We start from the raw sequence: 18,251 nt of genomic DNA on the forward strand, positions 1-18,251 counted from the left end.
TGTTCACATAGTCAGTCAGTTTGTTATATCTCCCACTACATTTCATTGGGCTGCTGTTGTTCGCATCTTGAGATATCTCTGTGGCACTCAGTTTCAGACTCTTTTGCTTTCCTCTACTTCATCTTTGGAGTTATGTGCTTACTCTGATGCTGATTGGGCTGGTGATCCTATTGACCGCAAATCTACTACTGGATTTTGTATTTTTCTGGGTGATTCTCTTATCTCTTGGAAAAGTAAAAAGCAGAATGTTATATCTCTTTCTTCAACAGAGGCCGAATACCGTGCTATGGCTTCTACTACTTGTGAAATCGTCTGGCTGCGATGGTTGCTTGCTGATATGGGCGTTTCTTTGCGGCAACCAACTCCTTTGCACTGTGATAATAAGAGTGCTATCCAGATTGCTCATAACTCGGTTTTTCACGAAAGGACCAAGCATATTGAGATTGACTGTCATATTACTCGCCATCATCTTCAAAATGGCACATTGACATTGCCATTTGTCTCTTCCTCCTTACAGCTTGCAGATTTGTTTACTAAATCATTGTCCTCTTCGCGCTTTCGTTTTTTGACTGACAAACTCTCGATGCTTATTGCTATCGCATCATGAGTTTGAGGGGGGATGTTAGCATAATTAATATGCTATTGGAGTAATGGCCAAGTATAAGACTTGGAGTAGTGGCCAAGTATAAGACTTGGAGTAGTGGCCAAGTATATGACTTGGAGTAGTGGCCAAGTATAAGATACTTTCCTTTATTATTGCTTAACCTTGCCTATATAAAGGCCTCCTATGTTATTCTAGGATTTAGGCTTTTCTCTTCTATTGTTATCCTCTATTTTTTTGTATCTTATTCTTCTATTCAATCAATGGTTTCGTATATTTCTATTAATGTTATCACATATCACTAACATAGCGTTAGGTATGTGATTGGAGATATAGAAAGGAAATTGAAAGGTCGGAGAATGGAGCGAGTAAATATCCAGTCAATGATGAAGGAGACAGAGTTCGGGTCATGTGACAACGACGTTTACTCTCGGGCTTGACAAAATGACGACGGAGGTAGAGTCCGGTCTTGTGGCGATGCTAAAAGTAAATACTCGGTTAATGGCGACAGAGGTAGAAGTCTGGTCATGTGATGAGGGCAGTTATACATTTCCAGTCATGAAAAAGGAATATAAGAATCGTTTATATTGTGAAAGTAATATGAAATACATGATGAAATGATATTCGAGTGAGTTGTCATATATTGAGAATTACAGTTTCGCCTGGTTTCAATATTTGGTTATAAATAATATATTATTTTTTTGGTGTTTATTAGTAATATATAAACTCGCGAGTTTTAACTGACGTTTTAAAATTGAACCATTTTAAGGTACTGATTCTCGTTTGTGAGGTCTACTTCCGACTTGTTTTTTTCGGAAGGTATTTTGGAAGGATAAACTATGTGTAAACATTTTTACTCTAGCAGTTCCGCAATATAAAAGTTAGAAGTCGGTCGACTTAGCCGACTCTTTTTTACGATAGAATGGTGTTTACGTATATTATTTGTCTATATGACTAGTATATTTAATATCAATGATGAGTTTTCATATTTTTTTTAAGATAAGAAGCATGAAGAAATGTAAATGATTTGATAAAAAAAAAGCATGCTAGTAATGGAAGTAATAACATACGCATAAAATGAAATATGCATGAATAGTAAAATTGTTATTTTAATAAGTTATATACCATGTTTGCAAGGAAAATATGAAATTTGAAATAGTTATATGCCTAGCATGATAAAGAATTAAGAATAAGATTTTAAAGAAAACAATTTTATATGACTAAAATGGGATTGAAATGTATGATTCTGCATGTTTAATCGATAGATCTTTGGGCTTGCTATGGATTTTGAAGAAACCACTCCCGCTTCATAGCATCGGTGGGGTCGTGACAGTGTCGATCTTTCCCAAAAGAAATCTCAATTAACAGGATTCTTAGCTCTCCTTCTTCTTCACTAGCAGTAGCTAGTCCTATCATTTCTAACTTCATGGTGGATTGAGACATAATCGTCTTTTTCTTTAATTTCTAATAAATAGCTCCACCAATTATACTAAAAAATATAACCGCTCGTTGCTTTGGAGTCGTCCGATAATATAATCCAATTTGCATCAGTGTATTCTTCAAGGACAATAGGATGTTTCTGATAACGTAACCAAATAATTATATGGTGTACAAGCACATCAATAGTCAAAGTAATTATATTTCTTTAGAATTTTATCAATATAATGAGGTTGATCTAAAGAAATTCCCTTTTCATACCTAGTAATTTTTATGGCAAGGATTACACTAGCTTCTCCTAGGTCTTTCACATCAAAGTTGGCACACAATGTTGATTTCACAACGTTCACAACATGAATATTTGAATTAGAAATTAACAAGTCATCAACATATAAACTTTTGAAAGTACAAAGTCCATTCTCGTATTTATAGTAAATATATTTTTCGCTTTCATTCACTTTAAAATCATTTGAGATGACAAAATTATAAAATTTCTCATGTCATAGCTTAGGTGCATATTTCAAACCATACATAGATTTGTCTAACTTATACATTTTCTATCCCTAATCATGTATAACAAAATCCTCAAATTGGTCCATGTAAAGTTTCTCTTCTAATTCACCATTTTAAAAAGGCTTAATTGCATAAAATATCATTAACTTTCGCGTGTTTTTGGTATTTAACATAATCTTTTTTTCTTGACATAAAAAATCACCAACTTTCAATTTTTGGCATATTTGTCCACGAGATGTGAAACGACGCTGTTTTGAATGTAAAACGGCACCGTTTTGCGCTAAAACGGTGCCGTTATGCGCTTAATTTTTCAAAGGAAACGGTTATGTGGACGAATATGCCAAAAAATGAAAGTTAATGATTTTTTATGCAAATAAAAAAAGATTATGTTAAATACCAAAAACAAGCGAAAGTTGGTGATTTTTGGTGCAATTAAGCCTTTTAAAAAGACAGTCTTAATATTCATTCGGTGTATAACCAAATCATATAGTGCATTGATCAAAATCAGCGCTCTAATGGATGTTATTCAATAAGTAAATAGGTATCAAAAACATTAATGTTTTCACGCTACCTATAACACTTGGCAACAAGATGAACTTCATATTTATCAGTTATGCCATCAAGTTTCAAAAATATTTCAAAATCCATTTACAACCTATGGTTTTGCATCCAGGAGAGAATTAGTCAAATTACATGTCTTATTCGACTCTCACTATGAGAAATCCTTGTTTTTGCGACGGACATTTGCGACGGAATTATTTTCCGTCGCAAATTACTACTTTTCGCGACGGATTCTGCGACGGACACGCGTTCCGTCGCAGTTTCCCTTGAATTTAATGGCGGGAAAGCTCCCGCCAGATTTGCGACGGAAAGTCCGTCGCAAATCCGTCACCTTTATGGCGGGACCATTCCCGCCTTTTGTTTTGCCATGAAAATTAGCGACGGACATTATTGTCCGTCGCTAATTTTATTTGTTGAATGAAACTATCGTGGCGGGACAACTCCCGCCATTTTAAATTCCAAAGTTTATGGCGACGGATTAACAATATCCGTCGCTACATCGTTTCATTCAATAAAATTGCGACGGACTAAGGAGTCCGTCGCAAAATTGGGTTAAAAAATTTGCGACGGACTCCTTTAGTCTGTCGCAAATGGTGCTTAGTGAAACGCACCGTTTCATTAAGCACCATTTGCGACGGACTAAAGGAGTCCGTCGCAAATTTTTTAACCTAATAATCAGAAACCGCGTGCCTCTTCTTCTCTCATTCTTTCTTTTTGCCAAAAACAAAATTGCCACCGTCTCAGCAGTTCGCTGATCGCCGCCGTTTGCTTCTCGCCGTCGTTCGCTGCTCGCTCGCCGCCGTTCCCTTCTCGCCGTTCCTTGCTCGCCATTTGCTGCTCCCATTGCCACCGTTCCGCCTGCACCGGACTGCCCCCACCGGACTGCCCACACTGCCACCGTTCCGCCTACCACCAAACCGCCCACCGGTCTGCCGCCGCCTGCCTCCATCTGCCGCTGAACTCAGGTATGTAATTTTTATTTAAGTTTTATTTATAGTAATTTTTTTTAATTATTGCTTCTTAATTGTAGTGTTGAGGTCGCTGCCGCCGTGCTCCGCCTTGCCCCGCCGTGCTCTGCCTTCTCCCGCCGGCAGTGAGGTAAGTTCTTTAAAGTAATTATTTTATTAATTAATTAATTATTAATTTGGCAAATTATTAGGTTATTTAGATTATTAGATTAGATTAAACTAATCTATTATTTATTAGGTATTAGGTCAGATTTTTATAAATAAATTAGTTATAGTTAATTATATTATACTTAGTTTAAATATTATAATAATTACAATTGATTTAATTTATGAAAATAAATGAGTTTAAAATATACTAAAATTAATATATTATTAAATATAGTAAGTTAGTTTATATTTTATTATTTTATTTTAGTTAATTGTAATAATTTTGTAATGGGTTAGTTTAGATTTGTTTAGTCAATCTGTAATAATAATAATAAATAAATAAATTGTTATTTAAATGAGTAAAATGTAATAAAATAAACCGTCATTTAATTGTGTTAGTTAGGTTAATTGATTTTGATTAAAACTTAGCTGTATTTTGGTTGTGATATAGGTGTGTATAATTGTCGTGATTGGCGTTTGTGCTATGTAATACGCTTGCAGGACTTCCCTGGAAAATGGGTGATGCTCATTTTTAGGGGAAGTGCTGCCGATTTTTTTTTAATTTTTTTTATTAATACGTGTTTTATTTACCATGATAGGTCTGACAGTCGTTGATAGCCCGCGCACCGTGGTTCCGATTGATCCGGACGTTTCACCTTCTCTTTGCGGTTCTGCCCTTCAACAAGTAGGTTTTATCGCTTAAGTAATTTGATTTATTTTAGTTGGAATAGATTTTATTTATAAGATTCAACCTAAATAAACCTCGATTTTATTCCCACCGAATAAAATCGTAAACCTAGCCATAGAGTTCCCGTCCCGTGAGTTCAAGGGATTGAACGACACGGGATTGTACAGTTTGTACAGTTCGCAAAACTTGTGCTTCCGTAACTCGATCACGAAAAACCATATATGTCTAGTAGCGGTAGAAAAATATTCGGTTGTTTTCCAGCGTTTGTTCTCCGGGTGGATGTTTAGTATATGTTTTGTAACGCTTATTCCTCGAGGAATATATAATTAGCGTTACAACGCATATACTAAATATCGCACTAAAGGAGAACGACGCCGGAAGGCTGCCGAATATTTTTCTCCGTTGCTAGGCATATATCGTGGCCGAGTTACGGGGCGCCTGTTTTGCGAATGGGATAGGGCCCTACCTTTTCAGCAGTCAATTACATTGACTTTGCTTATCTCGAGTGAAAACCCCACCTCTAATTATCCGCGCTACAAAAATGGAGACGGACCGCAGTTGGATGTAAAGGAGCCACACAAACGGGCTGCTAACCACAGGGTATAAGGAGCATGTGAAGGAGTTTGTCCGGTTTGCATTACGGCATCCGGCTTGTATGAGTGGGGTACAGATAAAATGCCCCTGCCCTAAGAGAGGTTGTCGAAATACAAGCTATCGGGATGTCGATGAGGTGGAATTCCATTTATTGAAGAATGGGTTCGTGAAAGGTTACCAAGTATGGGTTTTTCATGGCGAGGGGAGCGTTTTGAACCCCCCTCCCCTTGCACGGTTACCGGAGCAGGATGTTGAGTTCGACTATGAAGATGAGGGGCCAGGTGAGTTCAGTTCCGCTCAAAGAATGATTCTTGATGCGGCCGGTCCAGAAATAACGTTTCCTGAAGATGAGCTCCCGAATGCTGAAGCTCAAAAATTTTATGATATGATGCGTGCGGCTGAAGAAGACATATGGCCTGGGAATAGCAGACACTCTCCATTTTCTGCATCTGCTAAAGTGATGGAGATCAAGTGTCGACATAAGGGTTCAGTAGCTTTAGTTGACGACGTATGCGGATTGATACAGGAGCTGCTCCCGGAGGACAACAAGATGCCAACGAATTTTGCTAAAATTAAGAAGCTGGTCAAAGGTTTGGGGTTGCCGGTTGAGGTTATTGACTGTTGTTTTTATAACTGTATGATTTATTGGGGGGAGGACGCGGATCTAACGCGCTGCAAAGTTTGCAATTATGCGCGGTGGAAACCTGTGACCCACGGAAAATCCACAAAAAAAAAGGCTAACGTGCCATATAGTAAAATGTTCTATTTTCCAATAACTCCGAGGCTACAGAGGTTGTACGCTTCGAAAGCCACTGCTCGGCATATGACGTGGCACGCAGACCACGAGATGGATGGTGATAAGATGCGTCACCCGTCCGACTCTCCGGCTTGGAAACGTTTTAGTGAACTGCATTCTAAGTTTGCCGATGAAGGGAGAAATATCAGATTAGGCTTATGCTCCGATGGGTTTCAGCCATTTACCAATTTTGGGCAGCAGTATTCCTCGTGGCCGGTCATTTTGACGCCGTACAATCTCCCCCCAGGCATGTGCATGAAGGATGAGTTTATGTTTTTAACGGTTTTGGTACCGAGGCCTAGAAACCCAAAACACCTAATGGATATCTTCCTACAGCCGCTGATTGCAGAGTTGAACCAACTGTGGGAATGTGGAGTCCAGACATATGACGTTCATAAGCGTCAGAATTTTCAACTAAAAGCGGCTCTTATGTGGACAATAAATGACTTTCCCGCTTATTCTATGTTGTCTGGTTGGAGCACTGCTGGTAGAAAAGCATGCCCGTACTGCATGGAAAACACCGATGCATTCACACTGGATAAAAGCGGTAAACAATCGTGGTTTGATTGCCATCGCAAGTTTTTGCCTCCGAATCACCAATTCCGTCGAAATGTTACTGATTTCCGTAAGGGGAAACGAGAGGTCGGGAAAAGGTTTGCAGGGGTGAGAACTGGAGATGAACTGTTAGCAGAGATTGATCGACTGGGGTTTAAGAAGGCATTTGAGCCTGGTGCGAAAGTTACTAATGCATTACTGTCAAAAGATCATGGGTGGAATAAAAAAAGTATCTTTTGGGATTTGCCTTATTGGAGAACGAATGTAATACGTCACAATCTCGATGTCATGCATATTGAGAAAAATGTCTTCGATAACATTTTTAATACCGTTCTCAATGTCCCCGGGAAAACAAAAGACCATGCAAAATCTCGTGAAGAGTTGAACGACATCTGTGATCGGCCAGGGTTAGCTAAAGATCCGGCAACTGGGAGATTTCCAAAGGCAATGTATGCTTTGGATAGGGATTCAAAACGAGTTTGGCTTGAGTGGATTCAGAAAATAAAGTTTCCAGACGGGTACGCGTCAAACTTGTCTAGATGTGTTGATCTAAAGGGGCTGAAAATGCATGGAATGAAAAGTCATGACTGCCATGTTTTTATGCAACGACTTCTGCCAATCGCTCTTCGGGAGCTACTTCCGAAAAATGTGTGGGAGCCTCTAACAGAGTTAAGTATCTTCTTCAGGGAGTTAACTTCCACGTCACTGTCACAGGAAGATCTAAACCGTATGGAAACTGAGATCCCAAAAATCCTGTGTAAGTTGGAACGTATATTTCCACCCAGCTTTTTTGACTCTATGGAGCATCTTCCCGTGCATCTTCCGTATGAAGCTATGATGGCAGGACCGGTTCAGTATCGCTGGATGTATCCAATTGAAAGGTAATCAATTAGTCATGGTTTTTTCTCGAATCCATCTGTTCATATTACTAATATTAATATCCGGTTACAGATATTTGAGGAAATTGAAAAAAAAGGTCACTAATAAAGGCAGGGTCGAAGGGAGCATTAGTAGTGGATATCTGCAAGAAGAAATTGCTAAATTTGCATCCTATTATTTTGCTGAAGGCGATCCGATGTTACCCGTGCGTTTGGGAAGAAATGAAACTTGTGATATGGATATCGATGAAGATGCCGACAGACTGGGAATTTTTAAACCTAAGGGAAAGCCGTTGCGTGGTAGCGGCAGGAGATATCTTGAAGACGATGAGATCATCGCTGCTCGGACCTATGTTCTTCTGAATTGTTCCGAAATCGAAGATTATCGAAGGTAAGCATTTAAATATAGTGTAATATTTCACATATTTGCTAGAATTTGATTTAGTTTGGGCCTTTTCCATTTAAAGGGTTTTTGTGGCCGGATTGCGCGAAAGGAACAGTGACATAAGTGAAACAGAAATTGAAAGAGTGCTTGAAAGTGATTTCGCCTCTTGGTTCGAACAATATGTACGTATCTTATAACAATGGACTTCCATTTTAATAATAAGGTTTATAAATCTTACAAATTTCTAACTCCCCACAAGTGAAAGATCCAACTGTCTGTACTAATCCGTTTATTCTGAGTCTCGCAAAGGGACCGTGTAGAAAGGTCACCATATATAAGGGATACTATGTAAATGGCTTCAAATTTCTGACTCAGGAATATGGGCAGGATCAACTTACAATGAATAGCGGTGTGTGCGTAAGGGGAACAGAATATGTTGAGGGTGAAAATGACTTTTATGGAGTGCTAACGGACATAATTGAGTTAGAGTATCCAGCTCTACCAATGAAACAGACCGTCATTTTCAAATGCGAATGGTTCGACCCTACGGATACAGGCACGGACACTACAAATCGATACAACTTGGTAGATGTTAATCACAGACGCAGGTACAATAAATACGAACCGTTCATTTTGGCAGAACAGGCTGACCAAGTTCACTACCTTCCATATCCAAGTAGAAAACGGGACAAAGTAAATTGGTGGGCAGTTTGCAAAATTAAGGCACGATCAGAACTTGACATGCCCGATGCAATTATCCCGGCCTTTCAAGATGACATTGAAGAAAATCCCCTTATAGTTGAAACGGACGACAATCCCACAAATTTAGCTGACCTGAATGAGGTGGCGGACGAAGATGCGTTGCAAATCCCTCCTGCTGAAGATGAAGAAGAAGAATTTCCGCCATCCTCATCAGACGAAGATGAAGAACAACTTGACTGACGTATTTGATATTTTTGCAGTTTTTGTTAGTTGTATTCATTTATTATTGTAATGAATTAGTTATATTATTAAATGTATTAATTAATTTAAATATAAGAAATTGTTAACAATTAAAATGTATTTTTTTATAATGTATTTTTCTGTAATGTTTTGTTGTAATTGTTAAATTGTTATATGTGGAACGAAACATATTTTAATGTCTGCAGGTATGAGAGGGCAGGGTGGTTCAGGTGATCCGACTAGAGGTCGGGGACGTCGGGGTAACCCAGCTAGAGGTCGTGGTCGGGGTAACCCAGCTGTGCGTGCCCCTGTTGAGGATATCCCTGTTCAGGATCAGCAGCAGGAGGTGGAGGCGGCACCCCCCGTTCAGCCCCGACAACCAGGAGAGCCCCCTGCAGAGCTGGATGATCAGGGGAGGGCACTGTGTTTCCCAGACGCCAGCAGGTAAGAATGTAAATTGTTAGTTTAATTTTTTTTTATCGTTTTGCTATAGAAAGTAATAAAGGTTTACTGTAACCTCGCAGGGAGAGGCTGTTGAACTCTGGACCAATCTCCCGATCTATGCGGGAGATCTTTAGAAAGTGCTGGTTCGAGAATGGGCGAGCCTGGCGGTTTCTGACTCCAGAGCAGAGAGATTTCTATTGGGAGGAATTTAAGGTAATAAATTGTTAATTTTAAAGTTTGAATTTAGACTAACGCAAAATTACTAACTCAAACTTGGTGTTTATGTTTTGCAGAAGGAATACTGGTGGGATACGGCGGATTACAGCGACGACGTCATCAAAGGTGTATTCATGACGCATGCTGCCAACCGATACAAGGACGTTATTCACAGGATGAGAGAGAAGGACGGAAATAATACCTCGATCAGCCAAGATATCTGGGATTCCTGGCAGGCCGTCTGGGCGTCAGAGGACGAGAAGAAGAAGTCCGATGTAGCTCGCGCTAATCGGATGAGCGAGCCTGCTGGAGCCGGTTCCGGACCAGTACGCCATACAGGGGGATCCCGTTCCGCCATCAGACATATGGATGTGTTGGTTTGTTTCTAGAATTCTTTTTTATTTATAACTATCTTTTATTTTCTGATTTTCTGATGAACTAACAAATTGTTTATTATTCTTTTAGGCTGACGAGCTCGGCCGCAAGCCTACCGCAACGGAGCTGTATACTCGGATGCACTCCACGAAAGCTGATAAGGGTGTCATGGTAGACAAGAGGGCCCAAGACATGAGTGTAAGTCATAAACAATCTAATTTTAGTAGTTGTTTTACTTTACTCAAGTGTTAGATTAAATTAGTGTAAAATGTGTTTTAATTTAAATTGTAAATGTTAGATTAGGTGTGTTAACAGCCGGTGGGTTGTATATGAAATCTATATGTTTGCAGGATGTCCCTGAAAAATGGGTGTTGATCAAATTATAGAGGAAATGCTGCCGAATTTTCGTTAGGATTTATACTTACATTTCATATGTTATACGTTTTAATTAGCCGTTATGTGATATATATGTTTTTCAATCTTTTTGTAGGATGCAATTGCTCAGAGACTTGCTGCTGCATCGCAGCCGCCGACCGGAGAGGGTGGTTCGTCTAGCACAGCAGAAGTCGACGAGACGCAGCTATTTCTGGATATCGAGGGCGTCAACAAGAAGCGGCGTGTCTACGGGTTGGGTTCAGCGACTAGTGCGTACGTGGATACGACGACGTCTAGTAGGGCGAGGACCAGATCCACACAGTCACAGCGAACTGAGGAGGAGATCGAGCGGCGTGTGCGGGCGGGGATCCAGGACGGACTGCGCCAGATTACCACTGAGGTGGAGGATCTCCGTGCCCAGCAGGCGAGAACCAATGAGAGGATGGCCGAGATTATTCAGGCCGAGATGGCGAAGATGATGCAGACTCTTCCTCCGCAGTATCGCCCACCCCCAGGTCCTTCAGACGATGACGACACTCCGACTTTGTAGTGTCACGTTTGTATTTCTGACATTTTGTATTTTGTCACTTTTATACATTTTGTGTTATCTTGTTTTATATATTTTCTTACGATATGTAAAATATAACATGTTTTTATATGAAATCGGTCGTTTTTGGAAATTGAGTTTTAATGAGAGTTGCAAATAATAGATTTTACAGATTTTAATCGTCGTGAATTGAATAGGAAAAACGGACGGAAAAGAGATAATTCTGTCCAAATTGCGACGATATTTGCGACGGAATTGATTCCGTCGCAAATATTGACATTTTGCGACGGAATTGATTCCGTCGCAAAATGATACAATTTTGCGACGGACACATAACCGTCGCAAACTTGTACCATTTTGCGACGGAATCAATTCCGTCGCAAAATGTCAATATTTGCGACGGAATCAATTCCGTCGCAAAATGTTTAAATCCGTCGCCAATACGTCTCCCTTTTCATTTTTTGGGAGACGACATTGGCGACGGTGTGTTTGGATATGGCGACGGGCTGGCCGTCGCCATATTTGCGACGCTCTGGTCGCTAATATTTTAGCGACCAGAGCTTTTGCGACGGACTAATTCCGTCGCAAATCCGTCGCAAATACACATTTGCGACGGATTATGAGTGATTTGCGACGGAATTGTCCGTCGCAAATCAACTGAAATCCAGTAGTGTCTAGAGAGTCCATCTCATCATTTATGACTTCTTGCCAATGATCAACATCTATAAAAGTTATAGCTTTCTGGAGGTTAGATAGATACTCCTTTAAAGAATAGACATGGAAATCAATACCATTGTCTTTAGAAATACTAGTCTTTTCCTTCTTCCAATCTTTGTTTTTATAGGGTTAATTACATATAAAATCGTTACCTTTATACAAAATTGCAAAAATAACAGACCTTTAACGTGGTAATTCAGGGCAACACCTTTCATTTTTTTTCAAAAACAAACCACACGTGCAAGTTTCCCTGCATGTGGATCGTCCGTGCTTTCCGAGGCGCTACCATAGTTACCTTTTTAGTGGCGTTTTTGCTGACGTGGAATGACACATGGCACTCCCGTCGGGTGTCCAAGTCAGCAAATGTTTTTCTAAAAGCGTGCCCATGTTGTTTTTGAAAAGAAATGAAAGGTGATGCCCTGAATTGACACGTTTTAAACGTTGTGTTATTTTTGAGAATTCGTGTAAAAGTGGTGATTTTATATGTACTTAACCCATTTTTATATCATCAGTAATCTTACTACTCTTGACCATAAAAATATTATTAGACGATTCGCCTCCAATATTGTCCAATTTAAAAGGAAATTTATGTTCAAAAAAATAAACATCAACAAATTCAATAATTACATGTGCAATTAAGTCATTAAATCTATGAGCTTTTCTATTAACTACATAACCATTGAAAACACATTCATAGGCTCTACGTGCCAATTTCATTCTTTTTGAATCAAGAACCCGAAAATAAGCTAAACATCTCCAAGTTCTAAAATAAGACAAATTATGTTGGATTCAGTTGTCTATTTTTCAAAAGGCCTAATGTTTTAAAAAATCCCGACCTTTTAGCCCCTTTTCAATCATACCCTAACGTTGAAAATTTGTCAATTTTACCCTATTTTGCATTTTTGTGTTTCAATTGTACCCTGAAAAATTAAATTAACGTCTTTTGCGTTTGGAAATTTGTTTAAAAAATTCTCCATGTCTCGCATATATTGATTGTATATTTTTAAAATTTATTTAAATTTAGTTAAATTAATTAAGAATTTAAATTAGTGTTAATTTGATTATGGTTTTTAGTTAGTTTTTAAAAATAAAAGACTTATTTGTACTTTTTTTAATAAAAAAGAATTTAATTTCATGTTTAGATTTAATTAATTGAATGATTTCATCATTTAAGTAAAAAAAATTAACAAAAATCAAAATATTGGGGTACAATTGAAAACGGAAAATTCAAAAGTGGGTAAAATTGACAAATTTTCAACGTCGGGATGGAATTGAAAAAAAAGTTTAAAGGTGAGGGGTTGATTAGGCCTTTTCAAAATTGTTCATATAAAAATCTAATAATTCTATCACAAATACCAAACAAAATTAGACAAATGATCACGGCAATATAGCAGACGTTCATCAGACAGTATCAGTTCAATCATTAAATTTAAAGAATACTCCAAATTATATTCTACAACTACAAAATATAACCACACTTCCAATTAAATTCCCATTTATTATTCAATATTAATAATATACTTATATTCACAATGCATAATTTAATTAAAACTATATTATCAAAAGCAAGAAACAAATAAAAAAAGAGCACTAACTTCAATTTGGTACTACCCCAAAGAGAAAGGTGGAGATCGATTATGAACCGAAATTAAACCTAATTTAGAGATGGCAATCAATTGTAATTTTCATTGCATGATAAAGCAAGAATAAAAATGACAGCACATGAATCACCATAGTTGGCAACAATAATCTAGACTTTTAGTTGAAATACAGAAGAAGAAAAACACCTAAAGTAAACCGAAATTAAATCGGTTTAATTTTAAAAAACCTAAACTAAACCGGTTTATTTTTACATTCATGAACTCATAAGAAAACCAAAATGAAGGAGACCAATTGAAAACATCTTTACAATCTTGATGATGTAGTAAATACTTTCCAAGAATTCGAGTACATATTAAAAAAGTAATGCAATCGCTAATCGAAACACATATCAGTAAACGATCACCGTGTTATCGACCATTCTTACAATGCCAGCATGCTCAATTTATTTGTGCCAGTATATGATATAGTTTATCACCTAACAAAACCAAACAAAAGATATACCAAACGGTTCTAAATCTTAGAGATTTTAATTAGCAACACCAACTCAGATTAAACAAGCATAGAACAAATGACAACACAAAACAATTCAACAAACACCTTAAGAGCCGCTTTTTTCTCCCATCTAAATGAATCTGCAGTTTTTCTTGCCAAAGGAAATACTCAGTATATATCTGCTGCAAACCAAAGCTCTATTGATAATCTAGAAATCAATGTTAATTACAACAAAGTTAATAACGGTTAAAAACCAAAGAAATCCAATTACAGCCAGAATAAGAAGCCAATTTGTTGATATTATGGTATGGAAGGTCATATTGAAGATATATGCCATAGAAAGCCTCTTTATCCACATAATTTTGGTTATAAGGGTAGAAGGAAGGGTTAATACATATAAAATCACCACCTTTATACGAAATTGCAAAAATAACACGACCTTTAAAACGTGGCAATTCAGGGCACCACCTTTCATTTCTTTTCAAAAACAACATGAGCACATTTTTAGTGGCATTTTTGCTGACATGGCATGACACGTGGCACTCCCATTGGGTGTCCATGTCAGCAAAATTTTATCTAAAAACGTGCTCATGTTATTTTTGAAAATAAATGAAAGGTGATGCCCTGAATTGACACGTTTTAAAGGTCGTGTTATTTTTGAGAATTCGTGTAAAGGTGGTGATTTTATATATAATTAACCCTAGAAGGAATGATGCACCATCTGCTAATCAGGTTGAATCAGATTATTTTCAACAAGAAGCATCTATTGCTAATAATTCTGAGAGAGATGCTTATCATAAGCATGAATCCATATCGAGTCATGAAGCTTTGCTTCCTTTTACAAAAGGCCAGTATTCAAAGCTTCTTGCTTTGATTCAAAACAATGGAAATGTATCTCATGTCATCACATTTCAAAAATGATCAATCAGCAAGTATTGATTTTCATTTTTTTCTTTATGGCAAAAGGCTTTAATTGTTGTGACCGGATTATAGACACTAGTGCAACATACCATATAATTTGCAATATTGATCTTTTCAAAAGATCAAAGACTGTGAATGGCTTACATGTCAAGTTACCAAATGAAAACCAAGTTGCTGCTGAGAGAATAAAAGACATTCATTGCTATTGACTGATGTGCTCAATGTTTCTGTGTTTAGTTTTAATCTCATTTCAGCAAGCAAGTTAACCAGTTCCTCCTTATTGTGCTTGATTTTTTTTATCAAAACATTTGTCTAATCCAGGATATGACAAGGATGAGGACGATTGGATCAGCTATAAAAACTAAAGGGCTCTATGAATTACAACTAAGTCCAGTCATTGGTTGTAATTCTGCTACAACTGCAACTCTCTCTAATGCAGATTTGTGGCACTACAGAGTGGGGCATCCTTCAGCTCAAAGAATGCAGAAGATTCATGACATTGATTCTAAAGTTCAATGTTCTGATATTCCTTTTTGTGAACTTTTCCATTTAGGCAAACAAAGAAAGTCACCCTTTCCTCTTAGTGAATCAAAAACTTATGCCATTTTTTTATCTAGTTCACATGGACATATGGGGTCCAATTGGTACTCCTTTAGTGAATGGTCATACATATTTTCTGACCATTGTTGATCATTTTAGCATGTACATCAGGGTTTTCTTAATGCAAATTAAATCTGAAATAAGGTCACATATACAAAACTTTTTCTCCTATGTTGAGGCACAATTTTCTCATAAACTTAAGACTCTTAGAACTGACAATGAAGCTGAATTCAACATGAGTATATTCTTTGCTGAAAAAGGAGTTGTGCATCAAAAGTCCTGTGTATACACTCTTGAACAAAACAGTGTGGTTGAGCGCAAGCAGAAGCATATTCTCAATGTTGTCAGAACTATAAAATACCAAACAGGTTGCCCTTATTTCTTTGGCACCATTGTATTGATCATGTTGTTCATTTAATAAGCAGAATCCCTTCTCATGTTATTAATAATGCAAATCCATATATGCTTCTATTTGGTTTTGAACCAAATTATCAACATTTAAAGACTTTTGGATGCCTATGTGTTGTTGCCACTATACCTATTTTGAGAAGTAAGTTTGACCCCAGGGTAGTCAAATGTATATTCATTGGATTTTTAGTGAATGTAAAAGGCTACAAACTTTACAACCCTATTTCAAAAGACATTTTTGTATCTAGAAATGTCATTTTTCATGAAGACCACTTTCCCCTACGGAAACAGCCTACCACAGTTCATGAGAAAACTCCATTATCATAAAACTTCCCTTCTTTTTCTCAAATTATAGACCCAACCTTCGATGATCCACTTATTTCAGTCCAAAGACATACTTCTCAACCAAACACCAGTCCTATATCAAGTCCATGGAATTCACCCTCCCTTTTATCTCAACCAACACCATCAATCCTTAATAATGCAGATTTTTCTATTTTTAAGAAGAAGCACCAGGATATCTCATTTACCATTTACTCTTAAAGATTATGATTGTAACCTTGTTACTTCTCCTTATTCTTTGTCTCAAGTTCACTCTTTAGAAAACCTCTCTTCTACTTATAAGGTGTTCTCCATTATCTTGACTGAACTAAAAGAACCAACTTGTTATAATGAAGCTGCTAAATCTGCAAAAGGGTAAACTGCAATGAATGTTGAGCTTAAGCCTTTGACTGATAATGGCACTTGGTCTTTGTCTCAATTACCTCCTGGAAAACAACTCATTGGATAAAAGTGGGAAATATAAAATAAAATACAAAATAGATGGTTCCATTAAAAGGCACAAGTCCAGGCTTGTAGCAAAGGGATCACACAGAAATAGCACTAGATTATACATATACTTTTAGTACAGTTGCCAAGATGACTACCTAGCAATCAAAAGGTGGCATCTCAGTTAGTTAGATATCAACAATGCATTCTACATGGTGATTTGGAAGAGGATATATACATGGAAGTCCCACCTGGATATCAAGCTAAAAATGATCAAGTTTGCAGATTTCACAAATCCCTCTATGGTCTCAAACAAGCAAGTAGGCAATGGCATAGCAAAATTACTGATGCTCTTCTTCATAAAGGCTTTGTGAGTTCAGCTTCAGATCCCTCATTATTCATCAAAAGTACTACATATCATTACATAGCTCTTTTGGTTTATGTTGGTGATGTTATTTTAACAAGTAATTTTGCTGCTGCCATAACAGACATCAAAAACCATTTACATGATCTTTTTAAAATTAAAGATCTTGGATCTTTAAAGTAATTTTTAGGCTTAGAGGTGGCTAGATCCAAGTTTGGGATCAATCTATGTCAACGCAAATATGTGCTGGATTTGTTGAGAGATACAGGTTTCTCAAAATCAAAACTTGTACCAACTTTAATGTTGAATTCTCAGAAATTGTATAAGTCAGAAGGTGTCCTCTTCCTGATGCTCTTGTTTACAAAAAATTGGTGGGAAAATTGCTTTACCTATGCACCACAAGACTTGATATTCAGCAATTGTCCCAATTTATGAAGTGCCCTACTGATACACATCTCAAGGCAGTTCACAGAGCCTTGAGGTATGTAAAGTTTGCTCTTGGCAAAGGTATTTTTATGCCTTCTAGTCTAATTGTCAGATTCAAGGATATACTGATTCTGACTGGGCATGTTGCATGGTTACTAGAAGATCAGTTTCTGGTCATAAAAAAGTCAAAGAAGCACGTAACTGTCTCAAGGTCTTCTTTAGAAGCTGAGTATAGAGCCTTGGCTATATTGACTTGTGAACTGCAATGGTTGCTCTATTTGCTAAAGGGTCTTTTTGTTAATCACTCCCAACCAGCCTTGATATTTTGTGATAGTCAATCAGCACTTCAATTGGCTGACAATCCAGTGTTTTATGAACGCACAAAACACATAAAATTTGATTGCCATGTGGTTAGACGGAAAGTAAAAAAGAAGATCATACATCTTCTACCTGTTTCTTATGTTGTATAACTTGCAGACTACTTCACAAAGCCTCTTGCTCCTGCTGCGTTTTCTCAGGCCATTTCCAAGCTAGGGCTACAGAACTTGTATGCTCCAGCTTGTGGGGGGTGGGGGGGGTGGGGGGGTGTAACAAAGAACCTCTCTTCTACTACAAGTCGAGACTCTTGTGCTGATGAGGACATGAGGAAGTTATGTGCTGATGTGTGAGGAATCACAAGGAATATGCTGTGCTGATGTGTCAAAGTTAGGAGCTAGATTATTGCTGAGTTTAACACAAGAATAGTGTGTGTCTGTGTGTGAGGTCATATGTTTGTGTGATTTTTATTTTGGTGTAACAGAATTCTATTATCATAAAACAAAATTCACCCGCTGTGAGCGGTATTTACCTTGTAGATTCTTTTTTCAATTAATGAAAATAATTTCTCAAACTTTCTAATGATAAGCTCAATTTTCTCTGATAAGTGTTGTCA

The 18,251-nt window shown here is 37.5% G+C and overlaps 3 protein-coding genes across 3 annotated transcripts; all 3 read left to right on the forward strand.

The window, feature by feature from the left end:
- The first annotated feature begins 1,045 nt into the window (after nucleotides 1-1,045).
- LOC126654962 (uncharacterized) lies at nucleotides 1,046-7,745 on the forward strand. The gene is made up of 5 exons (XM_056103746.1): nucleotides 1,046-1,196; nucleotides 4,143-4,210; nucleotides 4,679-4,713; nucleotides 5,422-5,515; nucleotides 5,586-7,745. The coding sequence occupies exons 1-5, from the start codon at nucleotides 1,046-1,048 to the stop codon at nucleotides 7,743-7,745; spliced, it is 2,508 nt and encodes an 835-aa protein (XP_055959721.1).
- On the forward strand, nucleotides 4,831-11,121 carry LOC126656748 (uncharacterized). Its single transcript, XM_056106483.1, has 6 exons — nucleotides 4,831-4,912; nucleotides 9,272-9,509; nucleotides 9,590-9,722; nucleotides 9,803-10,102; nucleotides 10,191-10,298; nucleotides 10,591-11,121. The coding sequence occupies exons 2-6, from the start codon at nucleotides 9,274-9,276 to the stop codon at nucleotides 11,023-11,025; spliced, it is 1,212 nt and encodes a 403-aa protein (XP_055962458.1). The 5' UTR covers nucleotides 4,831-4,912; nucleotides 9,272-9,273; the 3' UTR covers nucleotides 11,026-11,121.
- LOC126654961 (uncharacterized) lies at nucleotides 7,903-8,371 on the forward strand. Its single transcript, XM_050348967.1, has 2 exons — nucleotides 7,903-8,129; nucleotides 8,206-8,371. Exons 1-2 carry the CDS (start codon nucleotides 7,936-7,938, stop codon nucleotides 8,318-8,320), a joined length of 309 nt encoding a protein of 102 aa, XP_050204924.1. The 5' UTR covers nucleotides 7,903-7,935; the 3' UTR covers nucleotides 8,321-8,371.
- Nucleotides 11,122-18,251: the final 7,130 nt, after the last annotated feature.

Source organism: Mercurialis annua, linkage group LG7 (genome assembly GCF_937616625.2).
Source record: "Mercurialis annua linkage group LG7, ddMerAnnu1.2, whole genome shotgun sequence".
In the NCBI taxonomy this organism is placed as follows: Eukaryota; Viridiplantae; Streptophyta; class Magnoliopsida; order Malpighiales; family Euphorbiaceae; genus Mercurialis; species Mercurialis annua.